At 35.8% G+C, this 18767-nt stretch overlaps 2 protein-coding genes across 6 annotated transcripts in view; one reads left to right on the top strand and one right to left on the bottom strand.

Annotated features, from left to right (window-relative positions):
- LOC124181310 overlaps positions 1–13261 on the top strand; it is a 64037-nt gene extending 50776 nt beyond the window's left edge. The window contains exons 3-7 of one of the 3 annotated variants that reach the window (XM_046567751.1): positions 4251–4555; positions 6458–7661; positions 7896–8084; positions 10906–11083; positions 12375–13261. In XM_046567751.1, the coding sequence (XP_046423707.1) occupies positions 4251–4555; positions 6458–7661; positions 7896–8084; positions 10906–11083; positions 12375–12626 (2128 nt within the window). In that variant the 3' untranslated portion in view covers positions 12627–13261. Of the gene's footprint in view, positions 1–4250; positions 4556–6457; positions 7802–7895; positions 8085–10905; positions 11104–12374 lie in introns of all 3 variants that reach the window. The other 2 variants (XM_046567752.1, XM_046567753.1) reach the window with 2 other exon arrangements.
- LOC124181327 overlaps positions 1–18767 on the bottom strand; it is a 121784-nt gene that overhangs the window by 89966 nt on the left and 13051 nt on the right. For all 3 annotated transcript variants that reach the window (XM_046567796.1, XM_046567795.1, XM_046567798.1), the window contains one exon: positions 17710–17867. In XM_046567796.1, the coding sequence (XP_046423752.1) occupies positions 17710–17752 (43 nt within the window). In that variant the 5' untranslated portion in view covers positions 17753–17867. The remainder of the gene's footprint in view (positions 1–17709; positions 17868–18767) is intronic.

The following is an 18767-nucleotide window of genomic DNA, read 5'->3' as shown; positions in this document are numbered from 1 at the left end:
TTAGAAACGATTTTATCGACCGAACAAAATTACAAATTCGAAATAATTCTCAAAATCCTGTGTCAAGTATCAAAATTTTTAAGCTTGGACCAGGAGTGGGCCGATTTTCCGTTCTTTCTGTTTTCAAGCTTTTTCCGAAATAAAAGGTTAAAAAAAATTAGAAGCGAAAGTTATTTTACTATGGATGGTTGCTGAAACATTTTTATACGTCACATTGGATATTTGAAAATTTTTCAGATTTTTCCGAACCATTTTACCATTTGCAACTTTTTTTACTGGCAAAATAAAGAAAAAAAAAAACAAAATCTCTTCTAAAAATTGTAGTAAAATTCAAATTGAGTCGAAAAAAAACAAAAAAAAAAAAAAAACCGAGTACCTTTCAAAGTGAGAACAATCGTAGAAAAAATCGCGCACCAAATCTAAGAGGTCGAGGATAAAACCCAGGTCGAATTGGCGTGGAATGCCTCATATACATGTATACGGTGCATCGACTACAAACTGATAAATTATGAAAAAGAAATTCATGTATTATACAATTAACAGGGATATCGACGGCAGGTAAGGTAGACAAACAAGTCGATGGCTGCACAAGCTTTTCGCTTCTCAATACAGACCGACATCCATTTGTTTAGCCCTTTTTTTTTAGGTCAAGTTTAAGTTAATTCACTTCGTTAGTTAATTGCTGATAATTGGCACGTTTAAAACAGTACACACCACATACTGTTGTTGATTCTACTGACGGGAATTGTTGAAAGGCGGAGGGAAGAAAAATAAATATAATCACCGAACGACGAAGTAATACGAAGGAAGGGAAGAAGAGGGCAAAAAAAAAAAAAAAAAAAGAAAAGAAAAAAAGAAAAAGAAAGAAATTAACTAAATAAGAAAACAACTGCGAGGAAAACAGAAAGTAAATAAACCCCTATAAAAATTAGCCGAAAGTAGGGAGTTAGGCGTAAAAGTTTGTTCTCGAAGGTAAATTCGGGTGAATTCCAATTCAAAGATCATTCGATGGGATAAAGTTTTTTTCTCTCGTTCCCGAATCGATTATATATACTCCCTAGATTATTAGATCATACGCCTATAGTAGCTATACATTATATAATAAATTGACGTCTTATATCGCTTTAGAGACTTAAACGTAGTTTGTGAAACGAAGAAAATCAAGTTCCTTCGAACAGACAGATTTCGTTACACGATTTCAGTCAGCCACTCAAAGAAACATTTCATTTCTGCGCAGCGCCAATTCCGTGACCTTTTTGCATAATTTCCGCAATTTGTTGAATTAAAACCGCTCGACCAACAAACTGCGATGAAAAGAACTTCCGCGCCACAGCCAACATTTCAAACAGTAGTTAAAAATCGTCGTAAAAAAAATATACCCATCTCGTGGTTTTTAAATAAATGTCACACACTGACCGGCTTTTGCATATTTCAGCCGATATACCGAAATTCGAGACGATGAAGATACTTCAACAGATGCTGCCTTCAAAAGTTTCAGCGCATCGAGCGCTCGAAATTTGCAGTAAAATACCGACAACAGCTATCTTCGCTTCAATGTTGAAATGAACGCAAAGGCAGTTGACTAAATTCAAGTTGCAGGATCTAAGATTCGGGGAAGAAGAATTTTTATTAAAAAAAAACAAAAATAAAATTGAAAAAAAAAAATATCGACACTTAAAAATCTTTTGTTATTTCTTTGTAGATTTGTTTCTTTTCGAATCGTGCAATGATAAAAGTTACGTAACGGACGATTCGCGAGTATTTGTTGAATCCGGATTTGTTAACAACGCGCAAGTCACAAAGTATTAAAATAATCAATGACGAAACTTGAAGAGTTGTTAACAAAGGTTGCAGGTGATTGCCGACATTGTGAGAACTGGTAAATTGCTAATGATAAAATTAAAACTGGATGAGATGGATCAAAGGAAAATTTTCACCCCTTCTGTACAATATCGTTGTACATATTTTAAAGCCGCAAATTTTCAGGCTTTCGTTATTACTTGTAAAAGAGAGGCGATGAAAAATTTCTTTTCACCCTTTTTCTCCGTTTCATTGTTAATTTCAGCATTGCATTATTCATTGTAAATTACAACACTCGAAAATTTTCGGGTATTGTTTTTTTATAAAAAGGATACAAAAATTTTCCGACTTCACTCGTCAGTTATCACGATTCTCTGATGAATTTTAATAAGCAAATCCGGTATTTAAAGGGAGATGAAACGCAACGTCGGTGAAATCGGGAAAACCGAATACAGAGAAACAAATTCAACAACATCGAAGTGATTATAATGTCGGTCGTAAAATCTTATCGCTTTCAAGACTTTGAGTTTAATTCGGACTTTCGGAAAGTTTCAAATCCGGGTAAAATTAACCCTCCTGCAAAAATACTGCTTCAAATAAATACGGAGCATCGTCAAACGAAGGAGGTTTGCAACTTTCGTCAAAGCTACGAACGAGAGTAAGACAAAAAAAAGAAAAAAAAAAAAAAACACAAACCGAAACAAGTGGGGGAAAAAAGTTGTCAAATTAACTTTAGGATATACAGAATTATCTCAAACCCAGTGAATTGTGGTTCAAGTAATCTAATAAGAAACCAAGAATAACAACTTCAGGACTTGTCGTCCAACTCTAATTACGGTTAAAAAAAAAATAGAAAAACAAATGGTCGTAACCTAATTAGTTTTCCCGTCGACGTATAATTGCTGCGATAAACGCAAAGGAATATCGACTCGTCTAAAATTTCTAGAAAAAGAAAAAAAGAAAATGAAAAGTCACGTTGATCTAAACATGTGCCGACGTGAAATCGTAGAGATTTTTCCAATAAATAATCGATATCGATAATAAATCGCTAAATGCCTCGGCATAGACGCATATTTGCAAATGAACACGTGCTTTGGTTGTCGATAACTGGAAAACGATTTTTCTTCAGATTTAAAACAAAAATTTTCTCGTAAACTTCTTACCGTTAAAATTAACCAGACAGACTTGGATTTTTTCAAGAATTTCGACAAAATCTTCGTCAATGATTGATTTTAAAAATATGTGTTAGACGAATAAAAATACAGCATGAATATCTGGCCGCTCTGCGAAAGCAAATTATGATCAGATTTTGGTCGGGCAGAAAACCTTGAATTGCAATTACCATAGGAGATCAGGATTTCATTGAATTATTCAAAAGTCACCACCACGGTCAGATTTACAATTAGGTACCCGTGAAAGTAGGATGAGGTATTCAATTTTCAAACGCCTGATCCATACAATACAGATAATAATTATTCTACACGAATTAAAGTGACGGATTAACTAATACATGAAGAGAGAGTGAGAGAGAGAGAGAAACCGAGTGAAGAAAATAAGGAAATATAAATGATAAATTAAACACAATTATCCGGAGTGAATTGTTTATTGATAATTTATAAGAATACTCGTAATACCAATTAAACTATTATTTTCTCTCTCTCTCTCTCTCTCTCAGAATTCATCCATATCGAAAAATCTATTTCGCTTTTTCTTCTTTATTAGATTTTTTTTTCTACCTATTTCATGTTTTATTTTTCCACCTACAACCGTTTCCAATTCTAAATATTCAATAATAAACACATTCTAAAAGCACACACACGCACACGGCGAGAGATGTAAAGGAGTGAAATAAAACGCTGTAAATTTATTTCACCAATCAATTGTACTTAGGATTACAATAATAATAATTGATTCGTCCTTGGTGTCAACTTGGTTAATTTCGGTAAGCTTTAATTACGTCGCGGATTATTACGCGACTCAAGAGTGGATAGAAAGAAAAAGTAAGGTAGGACAGAAATCATTCGCGGTATTTCCAAGTAATTTACAAGCAGGCGTTCAAAACATGTTCCATATTATTAAAGACCCTGCACCCGGCGTTTAATTAGCGCAAACTGTTTTTGGGTGTGTGGCTATTAAGGTTGAGACACAGACGGGGGAAAAAAAGGAGGAAGGAAAGAAAGGAGGGGGGGGGGGGGGGGGGGGTGGAAGGGAAGAAGGAAAAATTGCTGAGCCTTCACCGTATTATCCCGGTGGCGAGAGAAAAACCCCAAAAAAGCAAAAAAAAAAAAAAAAAACGAGGTAAAATAAAAACGATTTATCGCTGCAAGGAGTTGTGCGAAACTATACGAACTGTATAAACGAATCCGGGGTGAGAATTCAACGGCATGTGTCAAAGTAAACAATAAGTCTGTATGTGTAATGGTTTTTTTTTTTTTTTTATTTTATTGCAGAAGAATGAAGCAACGGGTGGCCGTGGCTCTGGCCGCTGTTTGGTTAGCTTCGATTGTCGGGGCGTCGGTTCCTTCGGGAGAAACAACCACCTTTTCCAACCCCCGCTCTTCTGGCCCCTCGCCCGATCAATACACCCCGTCACACCGTAACCCCCGCAGCTACCTAGAGGACGAGGAATACCGCCAGGACTGGATGAACGATGAACCGCCAAGGATAAGAGTCCCGGATCGCGGGGAGAAATTTACCCCCGTCAAAGATTTACGGAGGCCAGGAGGATCGTCGCCCGAATCGGACGGCAGATACGGTTTGTACATGTTTTCACTTCTTTTCTCTTTCTCTCTCTCTCTCTTTCTCTCACTTTATTTTCCTCTTCTCAGTTTTTTCGGATATCCAAAAATCGATGCATTTTGGTAATTTTCTTTTCAGAAAATGTTACGGAATTGAGAGTGGAAAGGCTTATCGATACCGATGCTTTCACTGATTGTGAGAAAAACTTTTAGTTCCGGTTACCGCTAAGTCTTTAACTATTTTTATCTTTTACCAGAATCGAAAAATATGGTTCTAAGTACAAAATGACAATTAGTTTTGTAGCTGTTACCGGAAAGTCTTAATATCCGTTACTATTCTATCTCATTACGATCACTGTTGCTAGATTTTCTTGCGACTGTTGCGAAAATTTAACGCTCGTGCAACGATAAATTGACGTTAAGGCCTTGTTTGACTAAAAAAGTAGAGTAAACCTCACAAACTGATTTTGCGTTGCAATAACCAAAAAAGGATCGACGATAGCGGAAAATGGTTACGCGTACCTCGTTTTTCGTAATTCCAACGATATTCAAACAGTGTTTTAAGCGATACATGTTTTACTGAATTTTTCTAGTTGCTGTAACAAATGAAATTTTTCTCAGCGTTATTTCAGAAATATGTAAAATGGTTCGAAATTTAGCAGATCTTATTCGAAGAATTATTTTCAACGAAGTCACTGCAACACTTTCACACTTAGACATATTGGCATCCTCAAATATGTATTGATTGTTATCAACAAACGGCGATAGTGATTCAAGTGGTTAGAAAACACGTGAAAAGAAGACGACATGTTTCAGTGAATTTGTTGAAAATAATATTTTGGATAAAATAAACCATTGTGAAGTGAAATCGAAGTAAATTAGATTTTTAACGATATTTTAGACCGATTTGAAGAAACGAAACATCGCAATCCGAGTTTTCTTTTTTGTTTATAACTCCAATATTTTATATTTTCGTATCTTCCAAAATATCTTCGCAGCTCTACGGTTATATTCATTGAATAATCACTCACTATACGACAATCTCGTAATAAAATTATTAAGACTTACAGAATTTTGAGAAACGATGATTAGACTGAGTTGCGAACTCTAAGCTTTGTTTTACTCGTATTTGTTTAAACATTTTCGACCTAATTTTTTTACTCTAATTCCACACATGCCCCAAAATGCAAAGTTGTCACGTCCTCTTCAAACAACATCAAACTGAAAGATTTTAATTCTGTATGCCTAAAATTAAAAAAATTTACCACAAATTTTTCCCCTGACTTTATTCTCCGAGTTTGACCGGTTCAAAATTCTCTGAAGCAGGTATCCTCTGAGAATTTTCCGTGGCTGATTTTAAAACTTAACTCACAGATCACGTCGTCGTCGTACTGAAACCGGTCGACGTCCGAAACGAAAATACATAGTTACAGTTGAATCATTTTTCACACTTCATCCACCGACCCCAATCCTCTCGCATTTACTTCTGGATATCGAGTGTACCATTGTGTTGATTGTGAAAATCTTCTCCCCACTCTCTCTCTCTCTCTCTCTCGTTTTCTTTTTCCAATTCTAACTTTTCCCTCCAATGCATCCCTCAGGATTCATCTGTTCGGGCGCATGCATCGACCTGAACGTCTGTACACGGACGTTTGAGAGAAGTGGAAACTTGCATGAAATATATAATATATGTATAGGTATACTTCCAACGGTAGACAAGGAAAAGTTTGGTACGCACGAATGTCCTAAATTCAATTCTCGTAGATGAAAGAATATCGCATGTAACATTTTCGATTCAAGCTTTGCAACAATACGAGTAGAGTAGAAACGTTAAAGAACTTTTCCCCTCGTCAAAATATTGTAAAACATGACTGTAACAACGACCGTCCGATAATGTCAATCGAAAAATCACTTTCCAGGAATCATGGAGCGAAGATTATTCGAAATCTTTGGAAACTCCGAGGAACGGAATCCATCCAAATTGGAAGACATCGAAAAAGACGATGAATTGGACAACGCGGAAGCGATGCGACTGTCGAGTATCAAGGTGGCGTTTGACGAGCCGATAGTTTCGGACGAATCGGAGGAAGATTGGGAAGGCGAAGAGCTGGAAGACGAGACCATGCATCGGGATGATTTCCTGGCCGACGATCCGTTCGAGGATGAGGGTCCAGGTTCGGTTGAGGTGTACAAGCTGGACTTGTCCAGAGAGAGGCCATCGCTTGGCGTCCAGACACAACCGCGAAAGACGAACGTGAGGTACAAGAGTAAAGTGCCAAAAAAGGTTGGAGCTTATGACCAGATGATTTTTAAAACGAAATCCAGCGAAGCGTCGGAGTCGAAGAGCACAAACCACGTTTCAAAATCGGCAAAACTTGACGAGTTTTCGGCATCGTCGAGGTCATTGAAGGACAGAATCTTCGGGGTTGGAGGCGTTCCGGAGCTCCAAGTTGGCTGCGAGGGTACCGAAGTATCTCAACGACAGAAGAGGTCGGATATCGAGGATACGAATAAGCCGGTAATGCCCACTGTTCCGCTGTTAATCGAACCGGACTATGACTCCGACGAGTACCTGGACCTGACAAACGACGCCGGAAAAGTTGCGTACCTTCAAAAACTAGCCACGAGCGGATATTCGGGACGAGGTGACATGGACCCAAGGATTAAATCTCCGGGAGAATTGGAGGCTAAGAGGTTACTGAGAAAAGACAATTTTCCAACGCGCGGTGACTTGGGAACATCGGCGAATCCGAACGTTACGGAGATGCTGGGATCGAGGACGTATCCACACCGGCGTCAGGTGTCATTTGTGGAGGAAGAAAAGTTTGAAACGAAGACGAGAAGCAAGCGAAGTGAGCCCTGGGGTTACAGTGAGGAGGAAAAACCTTTGGGATATAAGAAAAAACACCGTCATAACAAGCAGTGGTGCAAACGTAACAAAAACGATCCAAGATGCAAATGGGGAAGGAATAAGGGAAAAATAGTAGGCAGGATCATCCGCAAAAACGGCAAGCCCAACGATAAGACACCAAGAAAATTTCGAGGGAAAAATGGCAATTTATTGCGGAAACTGGATATGAAAGGACGACGAAGAACGTTCGAAAACATCACGGATCGCAGGAGGCAACATTCGTTGCAGCTACAGCATGATCGACCCGATGGGTCGCCAAAGGATGACGTGAATCAAAAATATCTGGACAAGTTCCTAAAACAAATGACTCCTAAAGTACGGCCCGATATCAACGAACTGTCGAATGGAGAAGGCAAGGATAACAGCCCGCGTGAGTTATTTTTGTTGCCGAACCTGGATTCGAAAGGACGACAAAGAAACCCTAAAAACATCACGGATAGCAGCAGGCAACATTCCTTGCAGCTACAGCATGATCAACCCGATGAGTCGCCAAAGGATGACGTGAATCAAAAATATCTGGAAAAGTTCATAAAACAAATGACTCCCAAAGTACGGCCCGATATCAACAACCTGTCGAATGGAGAAGGCAAGGATAACAGCCCGCGTGAGATACGCTTGCCTGACAAGACCATCGGGTATGTAAAAATCATTGAAATTAGAAATTTGTTATTAGGGTAGTTACACTTTCTTAAATATCCTTGTTAAAGATACTTGAAGATCGTATAAGATCTGAAAAATCACCAATGAACAAACAGTTTTATTGTCCGTGCACGAACGTTTGCGACCTACTGACTAAGCAGACGATTTAAAATACTTGAAAAAAACATTAAACATCAGAGATCGATAAGTTGAAAAATTGAAATGAGAATATTTATTTATAATTATTCCTAGTTGCTATCATACAATCGGTATTACAATGATCAATACCGATACTTATTTTTTTTTTTCAAATATTACTTTAACCCTTGTTGGACATACTTCTGGCTACGATTATGACACACTGGGTCAATTTAACCTGAACGTTGCTTCATTCGCCTGTCACGAAGAACCCTTTATTTGATTTTTAGTTTAAAAATTCAAGAATATACTCTAAACATTTCTTGATATGTCTACAAAATTGAAATTCAGAAAATATAAGGTTCAATTGTTTGAATAATTATTGAAACTTTTCAACTATGGATAAGTGAACATTCAATGAATAATCCGTCCGGGTCAAAATGACACGAGGTGTCGACAAAGGGCCAAGAATACGCATCTATCATCCGATTGTGAGTTTTGGTGAAACCTGTTACATCTCAATCGTTGAACGGTAACAAACATCAACAACTTCCACGGTCAGACTTGAGTTTTCAAACTGTCAACATTTGTTTGGAGTCTATTTTCACACAACACAATAGCCAACATTTGAAACTAACTTTGTCTATTTACGTAGAACTCTATTATCACTCAAGACACGAAATACGTTTCTTAATATTACATACTGGGACGCTGTTCTCTCAAGAACATTTTAAACTCACGGTTTGTGACTTGTTATATCAAAACATACAAATTTCTTGTGCCATTTCTATAGAAAAAACGCAATTACGAATTACTTGTTTTATAATTAGGCAAGAATTTTGATTATTTCTTAACGCGTACAGAGATCCGTGGCATTTTTATCCATTGGTAGGTTTTGCCGACCATTTTCATCATCGCTGGAATTACATATTCAATGGCTTATATAGACTTGGAACGAAAGCTTGGAATGGATATGATCCAACGTATGTTTCAATCGGTTTACTTCCTTTCTTACTTACTCTCAGATACCCGATTGCGAATTTTATAATTTGCCAAACGAAAGACGTGAAGATTCAGCCTTCGGTCACGTTCGAAAAATGATCGATAGCCGATACGTAGCGAGGCCTGACCCTAGTTTAGTTCGCATCAACGCCCTCTATAGGTGTTGAAAAAGTATGGAATTTTTTACGGAAACTGATTACTAGAACCTGACCGTACACGGCGACTACTCGGCGACGATTTGTCAACGTCGACTAACGCTGGTCCCCTTCGTCCGTTTGGACAGGGTTCGAATTCGGTTGATTCAAGTAAAATCGAACACCCTGCCGCCGTGAACTTGGAACCAACAGTCACTCGAACTAGCCAAACCAACACCGCAATTTCAGATGAAGTAGGGAGAGAATTGAAGAACGTTATTCGTGTTCGGAAATCGATGGCGGTAAACATTTTGATAGACGGTGTAACCTTTTATCGGTAAAAAACATTCTTTCCAAGCTTGACACCATAATGTCGTCGAGTTAAGTTTGGTGAAAGAGTACTTAGCGAGGATGGGAAGAACGAGAGCGTGAAAAGCTCCGAACAATCCGGTATCTCCTGGCTTCTTTTACGCCCATTCAAAAAACTGCGTGATCTACGTACACTGAGAGAAATTTTTACTTCCGGTTACCGCTCAGTCCTCGACTATTTTCATTTTTTACCACAGTCGAAAAATATCGTTCTAGGTAGAAAATGAAAATTAGTTTTCCAGCTGTTACCGGAAAGCCTGGTATCCGTTACTATTCCTTCTCATAACGATCACTGTTGCTATATTTTCTTGCAACTGTTGCGAAAATTTAACGCTCGTGCAAGAATAAATTGACGTTAAAGCCTTGTTTGACTAAAAAAGTAGAGTAAACCTCACAAACTGATTTTGCGTTGCAATAACCAAAAAAGGATCGACGATAGCGGAAAATGTTTAGGCGTACCTCGTTTTTTGTAATTCCAACAATATTCAAACAGTTTTTTCAACGATACCTCTTTTACTCAATATTTCCAGCTACTGTAACAAATGAAATTTTTCTCAGTGTACATCACAGTTCTAGGTGTTCACGACGAGCTGTAATTTTCTGGTTAACAAGACCGTGCTGTGATTCTGCAAAGTAGAAAGCAGCTTGTCCGTTAAAATTGTCACGGACAGAAGGTTTACGACTCGTTCGTACCTGTCGTTTACAAACGCTTCGAAATTTCCACGTCGGAACGACCCTGTACTTTACACACATTCGAACAACGATTAAAAAAAAGATGTGAAACCGATTTTTTTGTCATTGTTTTCCGTAAATTTTCAACCAGCAATACCCTTATCAATGTATTTCGATATTTAAAAACGAGATAAAAGTTGAAGGCACTGTTTTAACGTATTTGTAAGTCATTACAAAACTTGCGAAAGAAAACCGCATCAGTATTCACACTTTTTTCACAACACAGATTATATGAAACAATCTGTAACAGTTACAGGGTTGCGTGATTGATCGATCGATCGTATACTTCGATTAATTGATTTCGGTTTAATCCAACAAATGATGAATTGAAAGGACCGATCATTCGGTTGACCGAATATACATACATGCCTTAGCATGTGTGACTATTCTCCAGGTTCGTACAAGGTGGACTGAAGAATTGAAAAAAAAAATTTATTTACAGGAAGTTAGAACCAGGCAAAGGCAAACCAGTTCCCGTGGAAACAGATCTGGTGAGACTATCATACTGGAAGACACTGCCAACGAAAGCCGTTATCAAGATTTTCGATGAAAAGAAAAGTGTAAATCGAACGGAAACTCCACCAGTTATAGCCAACCGGTACAATCCAAAGGACTTCAGGGTTAGTTATGAACCCACAAGGTACATGATAATGTTCAGTGTTTTTTTTTTCTTTTTTTGTTTATTTTTTTTTACGTAAATAAAAATCATTATGGATCCTATAAGATTTTCATTTCGCCAAATAACTTGAATGTCTACAAGCACGGCTCGTTCGATTTTGCCTCAAAAGATCCAATCACTACCAGTAAAGCCAAATAAATTAACCAACCAAATCACTAACGTATTATATATCAACAAAAGTCTATGCTTGACACTTGAGAACTATGTGAAAATATTTCAAATTAAATACAATAGTCAGCAATATTTCTAACTGTAACAAATTTTCTTAAGGATATATCAGTTTTTGGGTACACAGTCCAGTTAAAAGAGCGTCAAAACGATTTAACAGAGATTTCGAATCATGATTTAACTGAAGCTACTGCAAGTTCCAATCGGAATTATCAAGAAAATAGAATCTCACCACGGTAGAGGAAAATGAAAACGGTTAATTTTGATAGAGATTATACAGTAAATAATAGACTTGAGGGAGGCTAAATTATTATCCATCGACGTTTTTTATTGCCACAATCAATTAATAATAGCTCATTTTGATAATCTGGCAAAATGAATATATTTTGAAATAAAGGATTAGTTATTATTGCATACAATCAACGAAATGAATTACGATTTATATTTTTTTTAAAGTTGGCACAACAGTTACGAAATTTCAAAAAATGTTAACAAGTGATATACTCGAATGCGAATTCGTTTTTTTATTTTTTTTTCGTTTCTCCATATTGAGGGGATATTGTTCAGACCTAATTCGACTTGATAAAACACCGTTTCGTAAAATTCTGTTTTACGCGTTCCTTACTGCGTGTTTTTCGTAATCAAAGCAGACGTTTCTATAACGGTATAACGAGTCTGCGACTGCGCATGCGCAAAGTAATGAAAAGAGTACTTTTACAGTTGCGCGCATGCGCTGTCGCGAAATAATCTAACATTACGCAATCCTAACCTCAATTTTGTCTGCTCTTTGTTGTCAAGTAAAAAAAAAAAAAAAAAACAGCGTAACACGCTCTCGTTACATAAAAAATCGTTGGCAACAAAGCGGCGGCGGTCTTTTCGCCCTGCTTATTTTCAATAAATCTTCATTTTCGACTTCACCTACGAGTCACATCGCAAACTTGCGCTCCGCCCGAAAAGACCGAGTCTCCCTCCTTGTTTCACAACACACTATTTGTTTGAATATTGTACTTTGTAACCACCGACACGAAAAATTGATACTCAGCGTTTAATTTCGTTAATTCCAGGGTTTAGAGCCGGCAGAGAGTGGCCCATCAGTTCCAGGCTTTCCGGTACCAAATCAAAGTTCTGACCTAATACCAGGGCCACCCGGTTGCGCACTGGCGATAACAAATTGCTGCGGCAAGAAACGATTGACTAATTGTTTAGAGGGCTACGACTGTATCGGCGCTCATTGGGACTATGAATTATGTAGCGCCGAAAGAAAATCGGCTGCATTGGCCGAGATTAATACTTACTACCAGAATCTGAAGTCTTAGCCAACTGCGTAGAATCAAACTTCGATTCTAATTTCATATTTTCAAAATTTTCCCGCCGTTTTCTGGTACAGTAAATGTATATTAAATATTTTCATCGCTCGTGAGATCTGAATATAATCGATATCGAAATGAAGTTTCACGGTGAAAAAAAATTTTAGAATTAGGTGGACAACTTACAGCGGCACCGATTGTGATAAGCAAAATTACAATTAACAGTCTCTTCTCGGATATGAATCGTCACGATATTTCAATATCCGTATAAGATAAAAGAGTTGAAGCAAAAAAAAAATTATTACTAAATAAACGTATTCATAAATTACAAATTTTTATTTATTTTTTTTTCTTCATCATATATAAATTAATCTTTGCAACGTTTGAATTTTGTACGCAATAGTTTCTCTTGCATTGAAACGAAAAATAGAACAATCTTCTTTAAATCAGAGTTTCAAGTTTTTCAACTACCGGTAACTTACCCTTAATAATATTAACCTTAAGAAATATAAACAATCTGATCGTATTACGCAAATTTTGGTAAGTCCATCCTGTCGAAAAAAAGAGAGAAAAAAAAAGATAAGAATCTAAACTAACGATTGGAAATGATCGAGCTCGTACCATGACTTTTTTTTCCAACTTCCGACTTGTAGCTGAATTTAACAAAACGAGGCGCGAGGAATATTTAAGAAAATAGATCGCATTTTATAAAGGTGCTAGTTTCGTTCCATTCTCGACAGATTCCTAATACTATAATTTATGTGTATCTCCTGCACAATATCATTTCATATATAATATTTTTTCTCTCTATATATATATATATATACACTGGATGTGTTATTAAACGTAACGTAAAATAGAACGTACATATTATTTGATTGCTATTTCCGCACGTATAAATAAGTGAAATATTACCTGCAGGTATTTTAATTTTGAACAATGAAATTTCATAAATCGTAAGCATTAATTCTACTTCACAGATACATATATATATATATGTATATAAGTCAAATAAACTGGTTGTAAGTTTACACGGTTTTAGCAACTCCCTAAATTCGCTATTGCATAATCGAGCCTGTCATGTTCGGAATTGTGCATGTTCGTTTCTAAGACAAATAATAAAAAATTGTATATTTTTTTTTTCAACCGCCGTATTAAACAAAGAGAAAAAAAATAAGAAAATTTCTAACAATCAACCTGTGTACATATTATATAAAGTGACATTATTTCGGCTTCGCAAGAGTGCCGATTTCATGTTACATACAACGTAACATTAGAATTAATTGACAAGGAATGAACTGTATAATTCAATGAAAATATAAGATCGCAATATCTAGCAAAATATATTAAGACCCCGATTAACCGTATTAAAAAAGGAAGTTGAATAATAGAAATGCTTATATATATATATATATATATGTAATATGTATAATTAACGATTAATTATTATACAAAATCATTTACAACGTACTATTTAGTATACAAATAATGTTGCAAATTACATTGAAATAAATGATAATGTAAAATAAAATATACGTCATTATCGTAACGCATCGTAATCATTTTTTTCGCGACTAACTCGTCAATTATTATTCGCATCTCTATAACAATAATAAGAGTGATTAAAAAAAAATCAAGTATCAACACTTGCGATTATCTTTCACGCACGTGCGCACAAAGTGCCAAAAAAACTGAATAACTTCCTGCAACAGCAGATTATCGTTGCAATTGTGCTCGAGTATAATAAATAATATACCTACTTTTTGAGAAAAAGTTTTTACCCACTTTCTCGATACACTTGCATAATCGTTGCGTATAAATTTAGAAACGAAATTCGGCAGATGTAAAAAAATAAATTATTAAAAAGTTACGCCATTCGTGACAACCGACGTTGATTCGAAATTTTAAGATTTGGGAATACACGTGAGAAATTTTTTAACCGTTTGATTCACGCTTTTTTTTTTTTTTTGCAGTCTTTAATTTATTAAACTCCTTTTCTGGTAACAACTGCCGAGTATTTTGGCTCCACATAGTCCTTGAAATATTTCTAAGTTTAAAAAGAATGTAAAGTTTATTTATTTACTTACTTGCTGCAAAAATAGCTCGTGTAAACAAATGGACGATATTCGTACTTTGAAACGAAAAAAATCATTTTCTGCTAACCTACCATGAAAATCCGAATGCCAATTTTAACACAAACTTAATACACACCGAAAAATTGTTTTTGTAGTTTTTTTTTATCCCCTATATTGGATCCGCCATTTTGAATTTTATAATTTCGAGTTCAGATTCGTAATCAGCGACCCCAAAATAACCCATGGACGTAAAATTCCAGGCGAATCGCATGTGTAAGGAAAACTGTTTGCATTAAAGGGTTAATTAAATCGATTATAGTTTTTTTTTGACGAAAGCTTTTTTTGACCGAAACTGTCGTTTTTAAATTCTCCACTGTCGAAAAATTTTCGTGATAATTTTGTATAGGAAATAATAAGTAAGCGGAGCATTTTCACTCCGAGAAGACACCTTTCATTCTCGACAGCTCCGAAAACTGACCAACGGAAACAACGAAGACCAGCTTTTCCTCAATATATATGGAATACTGGAAACTTATTCGCGCAGAAAGATAGGGAAATAGACGAACAACTAGGGCGTGAGAGGTGCACACATTGTTTTGACTTTCATATCTGCCCAGGTGGTCGGTTGTATGCAACGAAACGAAGGGTATAGAATTCTCTTATTCACCCTCCCTTCATTTTCCTGGCTGACTTCCTTCCTGCGCAAGCTCTTCCTCCGATTTTCAGAGCGAAGAAACATCACATTTCAAAAAGTTTACACGTGAAAGATGAAATATTCAAAAGCGACACGATCGCGTCTGGTGTGAAACGATTTTCAGAGTGCCGAGTCACCGGGTTTTGATATTTTCTTCAGTGGTTTTTTCACAATTTTTTAGGGGTGAGGTGTGAAAGGATCGGAAAATCGAAGGGTCACAATAGCGAGTTTGCAGAAAGATGAAAACGTGGAAAGATTAGAATACGAAGGGGGTTGAAATATCAAATTTGTTAAAAAAGCGAAAGTTTATTTAAAATATTGAAATTTCAATTAGATCAAAGTCAAAATTTCGAAAGTTAAAGCGTAGAAAATTAAAATACAGAATTATCAAAGTTCTGCTGCATTCTTATTCATTTTGTCTTATTTAAATTGTGACTTTCTGTTCTCTGGCTTTATTCATTTTGAAATTCTAAAAAAAAAAATAGATTTTTCCGTTTTTCGCTTACCTCTTATTTTCTAATCTTTATTATTGTTTACTACGATCATGCATATATTATGTTTCTGAATATTGCGTTAACGTAAAAGAAAAAAAAATTAATAAACACGAAATTGAACGAATAAAAAACCAGTCCGATTATTCGTCGTTCTAGAGAAATTGCATTATTTGATAATTTTCTGCTGTCAAATATTTATACGAGGTAATCTGTACAAAATCTATATTCATAAACAAAACGAATCCTGGTCGATCAAAGTCGGACAAACAATAAGATTTCAACATTTCATTGTTATTACAAAAAACGTTTTGAGAAGAAATCAAATTCATTTACATCTACTTCCCAGAGTTTTTTTTTTTTTTTTTATTTCCACCCATCTGAAATTGAGTTTATCGCTTTATCGCTCAAAAATGTGACTGCAAAAGCAAAACGTTGGCGAGTATCATATAGTATATTATGTGCGATGTCATCGCTAATCCGGAAATTACCGAGAGACATTCCAATCTTCAAGATTTTCCAGATCGCTGGAGGCTCTGATTAAACTCAGGGTGTTAAATCCCTCTCGCCGTTTATTCGTTAAACGATTCATTCGCCTGTATTTACACTATTTGTTGGTAAGTAAAAATCGTTGAAAATATAATTGATACGTTGAATTTTGAAGAGATTTGAAGTGAAGTTGCCTAGCTTGTGTTTATAATTTCAGTGTATTTTTAAAGATATCTGCATCGCTTAGGAATATAATAATTCGATAAATACTCAATTTGGGATTAGTTGTTAATAAGATGAATAAAAATTATCGATTTTCGACGATTCAATCTCGTTAAGGGGAGACTAAACTCTTTGATTTGGGTAAGTGATGAAAATATCGGATAGGAATGATGATTTACTTTCTCTGATAACTTCCGCACTTAATGAAACATGAAATCGCGTAACGCATGGATTTTTTTCATGTGAATGGATTTAATTTCATGATGTGGAATAAATACAATGAATAAAATTATTTACTTCCGATCTCTAAAACCACTGACGTTGGAACGTAGTTGGAAAATAATTGGAAAATATAATTGGACAGAGGAAAATTTCATTTTTTTCTGAGAGAAAATTTCGCGATGAATGTGTAACATCACCGTAAAACTCCCGTTTTTGGCACTAACCTTATATTTCAGGTGCGAGGTCGATTGACGGAAAAAAATAAGTGAAATTTAATACAATGCGGAAAAAAAATATGTACAATAAAAATAAACATAAACTGTACCGATCATCGATCAAATTATAATAAGCTAAATTCATCGGATCAAAATCATGATAATCTGCAATCGGATTCACTGATATAAGATTTTATTCAATAAATCAAAGCCAAAATACAAAAGGCGAAACTACACGCATAGAATCATAAAGCAGGGAATAAAAAATTGATCAACCGTCGTGATGAAGTTAAAAAAAAAAAAAAATACAGAACGTTAGTAAAATTTTATACCGTTGATTTGATCAACGCCGCGAGCTTATAATCACCGATCAATTTATACAGCAGCACTCAATTCATCTTCTCGGTGATTCCATTCCGAGATCCAATAATTCCGTAACAAGCAAAGAAATTTATTTCCGATTTTCCCGTCAATTTAAAAATTGGTATTACAAAATAGGACGCGGAAACGATTAAGCGAGAAAGACATTTTTTCCTTATATTCTCCTCGATATTTACTTTGTACAAATTATCAAACAAATGTTTGATCAGGTACACGCGCAGCATTTAAATTTCAAAATACATGCTCAGAGTAATGAAAATGACGGTATGTATTTATATGTAGGTAAAGATGAAATTGACTTACCGTCCGAACGCGGAGCTGCGCTTCTCTTGTCACCTTTTCCCATATTACGAAGAGTTCCTTGGTTGTTCCACAGCTTCTTTTACTGTCCTCTCCTATTCTGGATATCCTTCCTGTGTGTTTCTTCTCTGCCGTTCCTTATCGCGTATTCATTGCTTCATCTGGAATCGCGAAAACATATTTATGAAAACGAAGTTGGTGGTGGTGATGGTAATAATATATAGTCCGCCAACCTTCGATTAATAATTCATTTCTACCCCCCCAATCTTGGATATTCTTTATTATGTAGTCATACATATGTACATATAAATATATACGTGGAGCATTCCACGGCAATTCGACCTGGGTTTTATCCTTGACCTCTTAGATTTGGCGCGCGATTTTTTCTATGATTGTTCTCACTCCGAAAAGTACTCGGTGTTTTTTTTTTTTTTTGTTCTTTTCCGACTCAATTTGAATTTTCTACAATTTTTAGAAACGATTTTATCGACCGACCAAAATTAAAAATTTGAAAAATTTTTTCCGAAAAACAAAAACGTTAAAAAAATTAGAAGCGAAAGTCATTTTACTGTGGATGGTTGCTGAAACATTTTTATACGTCACATTGGATATTTGAAAATTTGTTCAGATTTATCGCAAGATTTTTTTTTTTCTCTTTTTTATTTTGCCAATAAAAAAAAATTGCAAATGGTAAAATGGTTTCCAATAAAAATATTTGACGCAGGATTTTTCAGAATTATTTCAAATTTTTAATTTTGTTCGGTCGGTAAAATCGTTTCTAAAAATTGTAGAAGATTCAAATTGAGTCGAAAAAAAAACAGGGTACCTTTCAAAGTGCGAACAATCATAGAAAAAATCGCGCGCCAAATCTGAGAGTTCAGGGGTAAAGCCCAGGTCGAATTGGTGTGGAATGCCCCATATTTATACACCTAAATAATGCATTATACGCGATGATTATATAACGAAAAAATACAGGCTTAATATTTCCCGCAGACTAGGTTAGAGACAGAGAGAATGAGATGATGAATATTGTTTTTGGGGGAACGAAGGGAGGGGGGGAC

Source organism: Neodiprion fabricii, chromosome 4 (assembly GCF_021155785.1).
Source record: "Neodiprion fabricii isolate iyNeoFabr1 chromosome 4, iyNeoFabr1.1, whole genome shotgun sequence".
Classification (NCBI taxonomy): Eukaryota; Metazoa; Arthropoda; class Insecta; order Hymenoptera; family Diprionidae; genus Neodiprion; species Neodiprion fabricii.
Note: the sequence above shows the minus strand (reverse complement) of the source record. Positions and strands in the feature narration are given on the sequence as shown.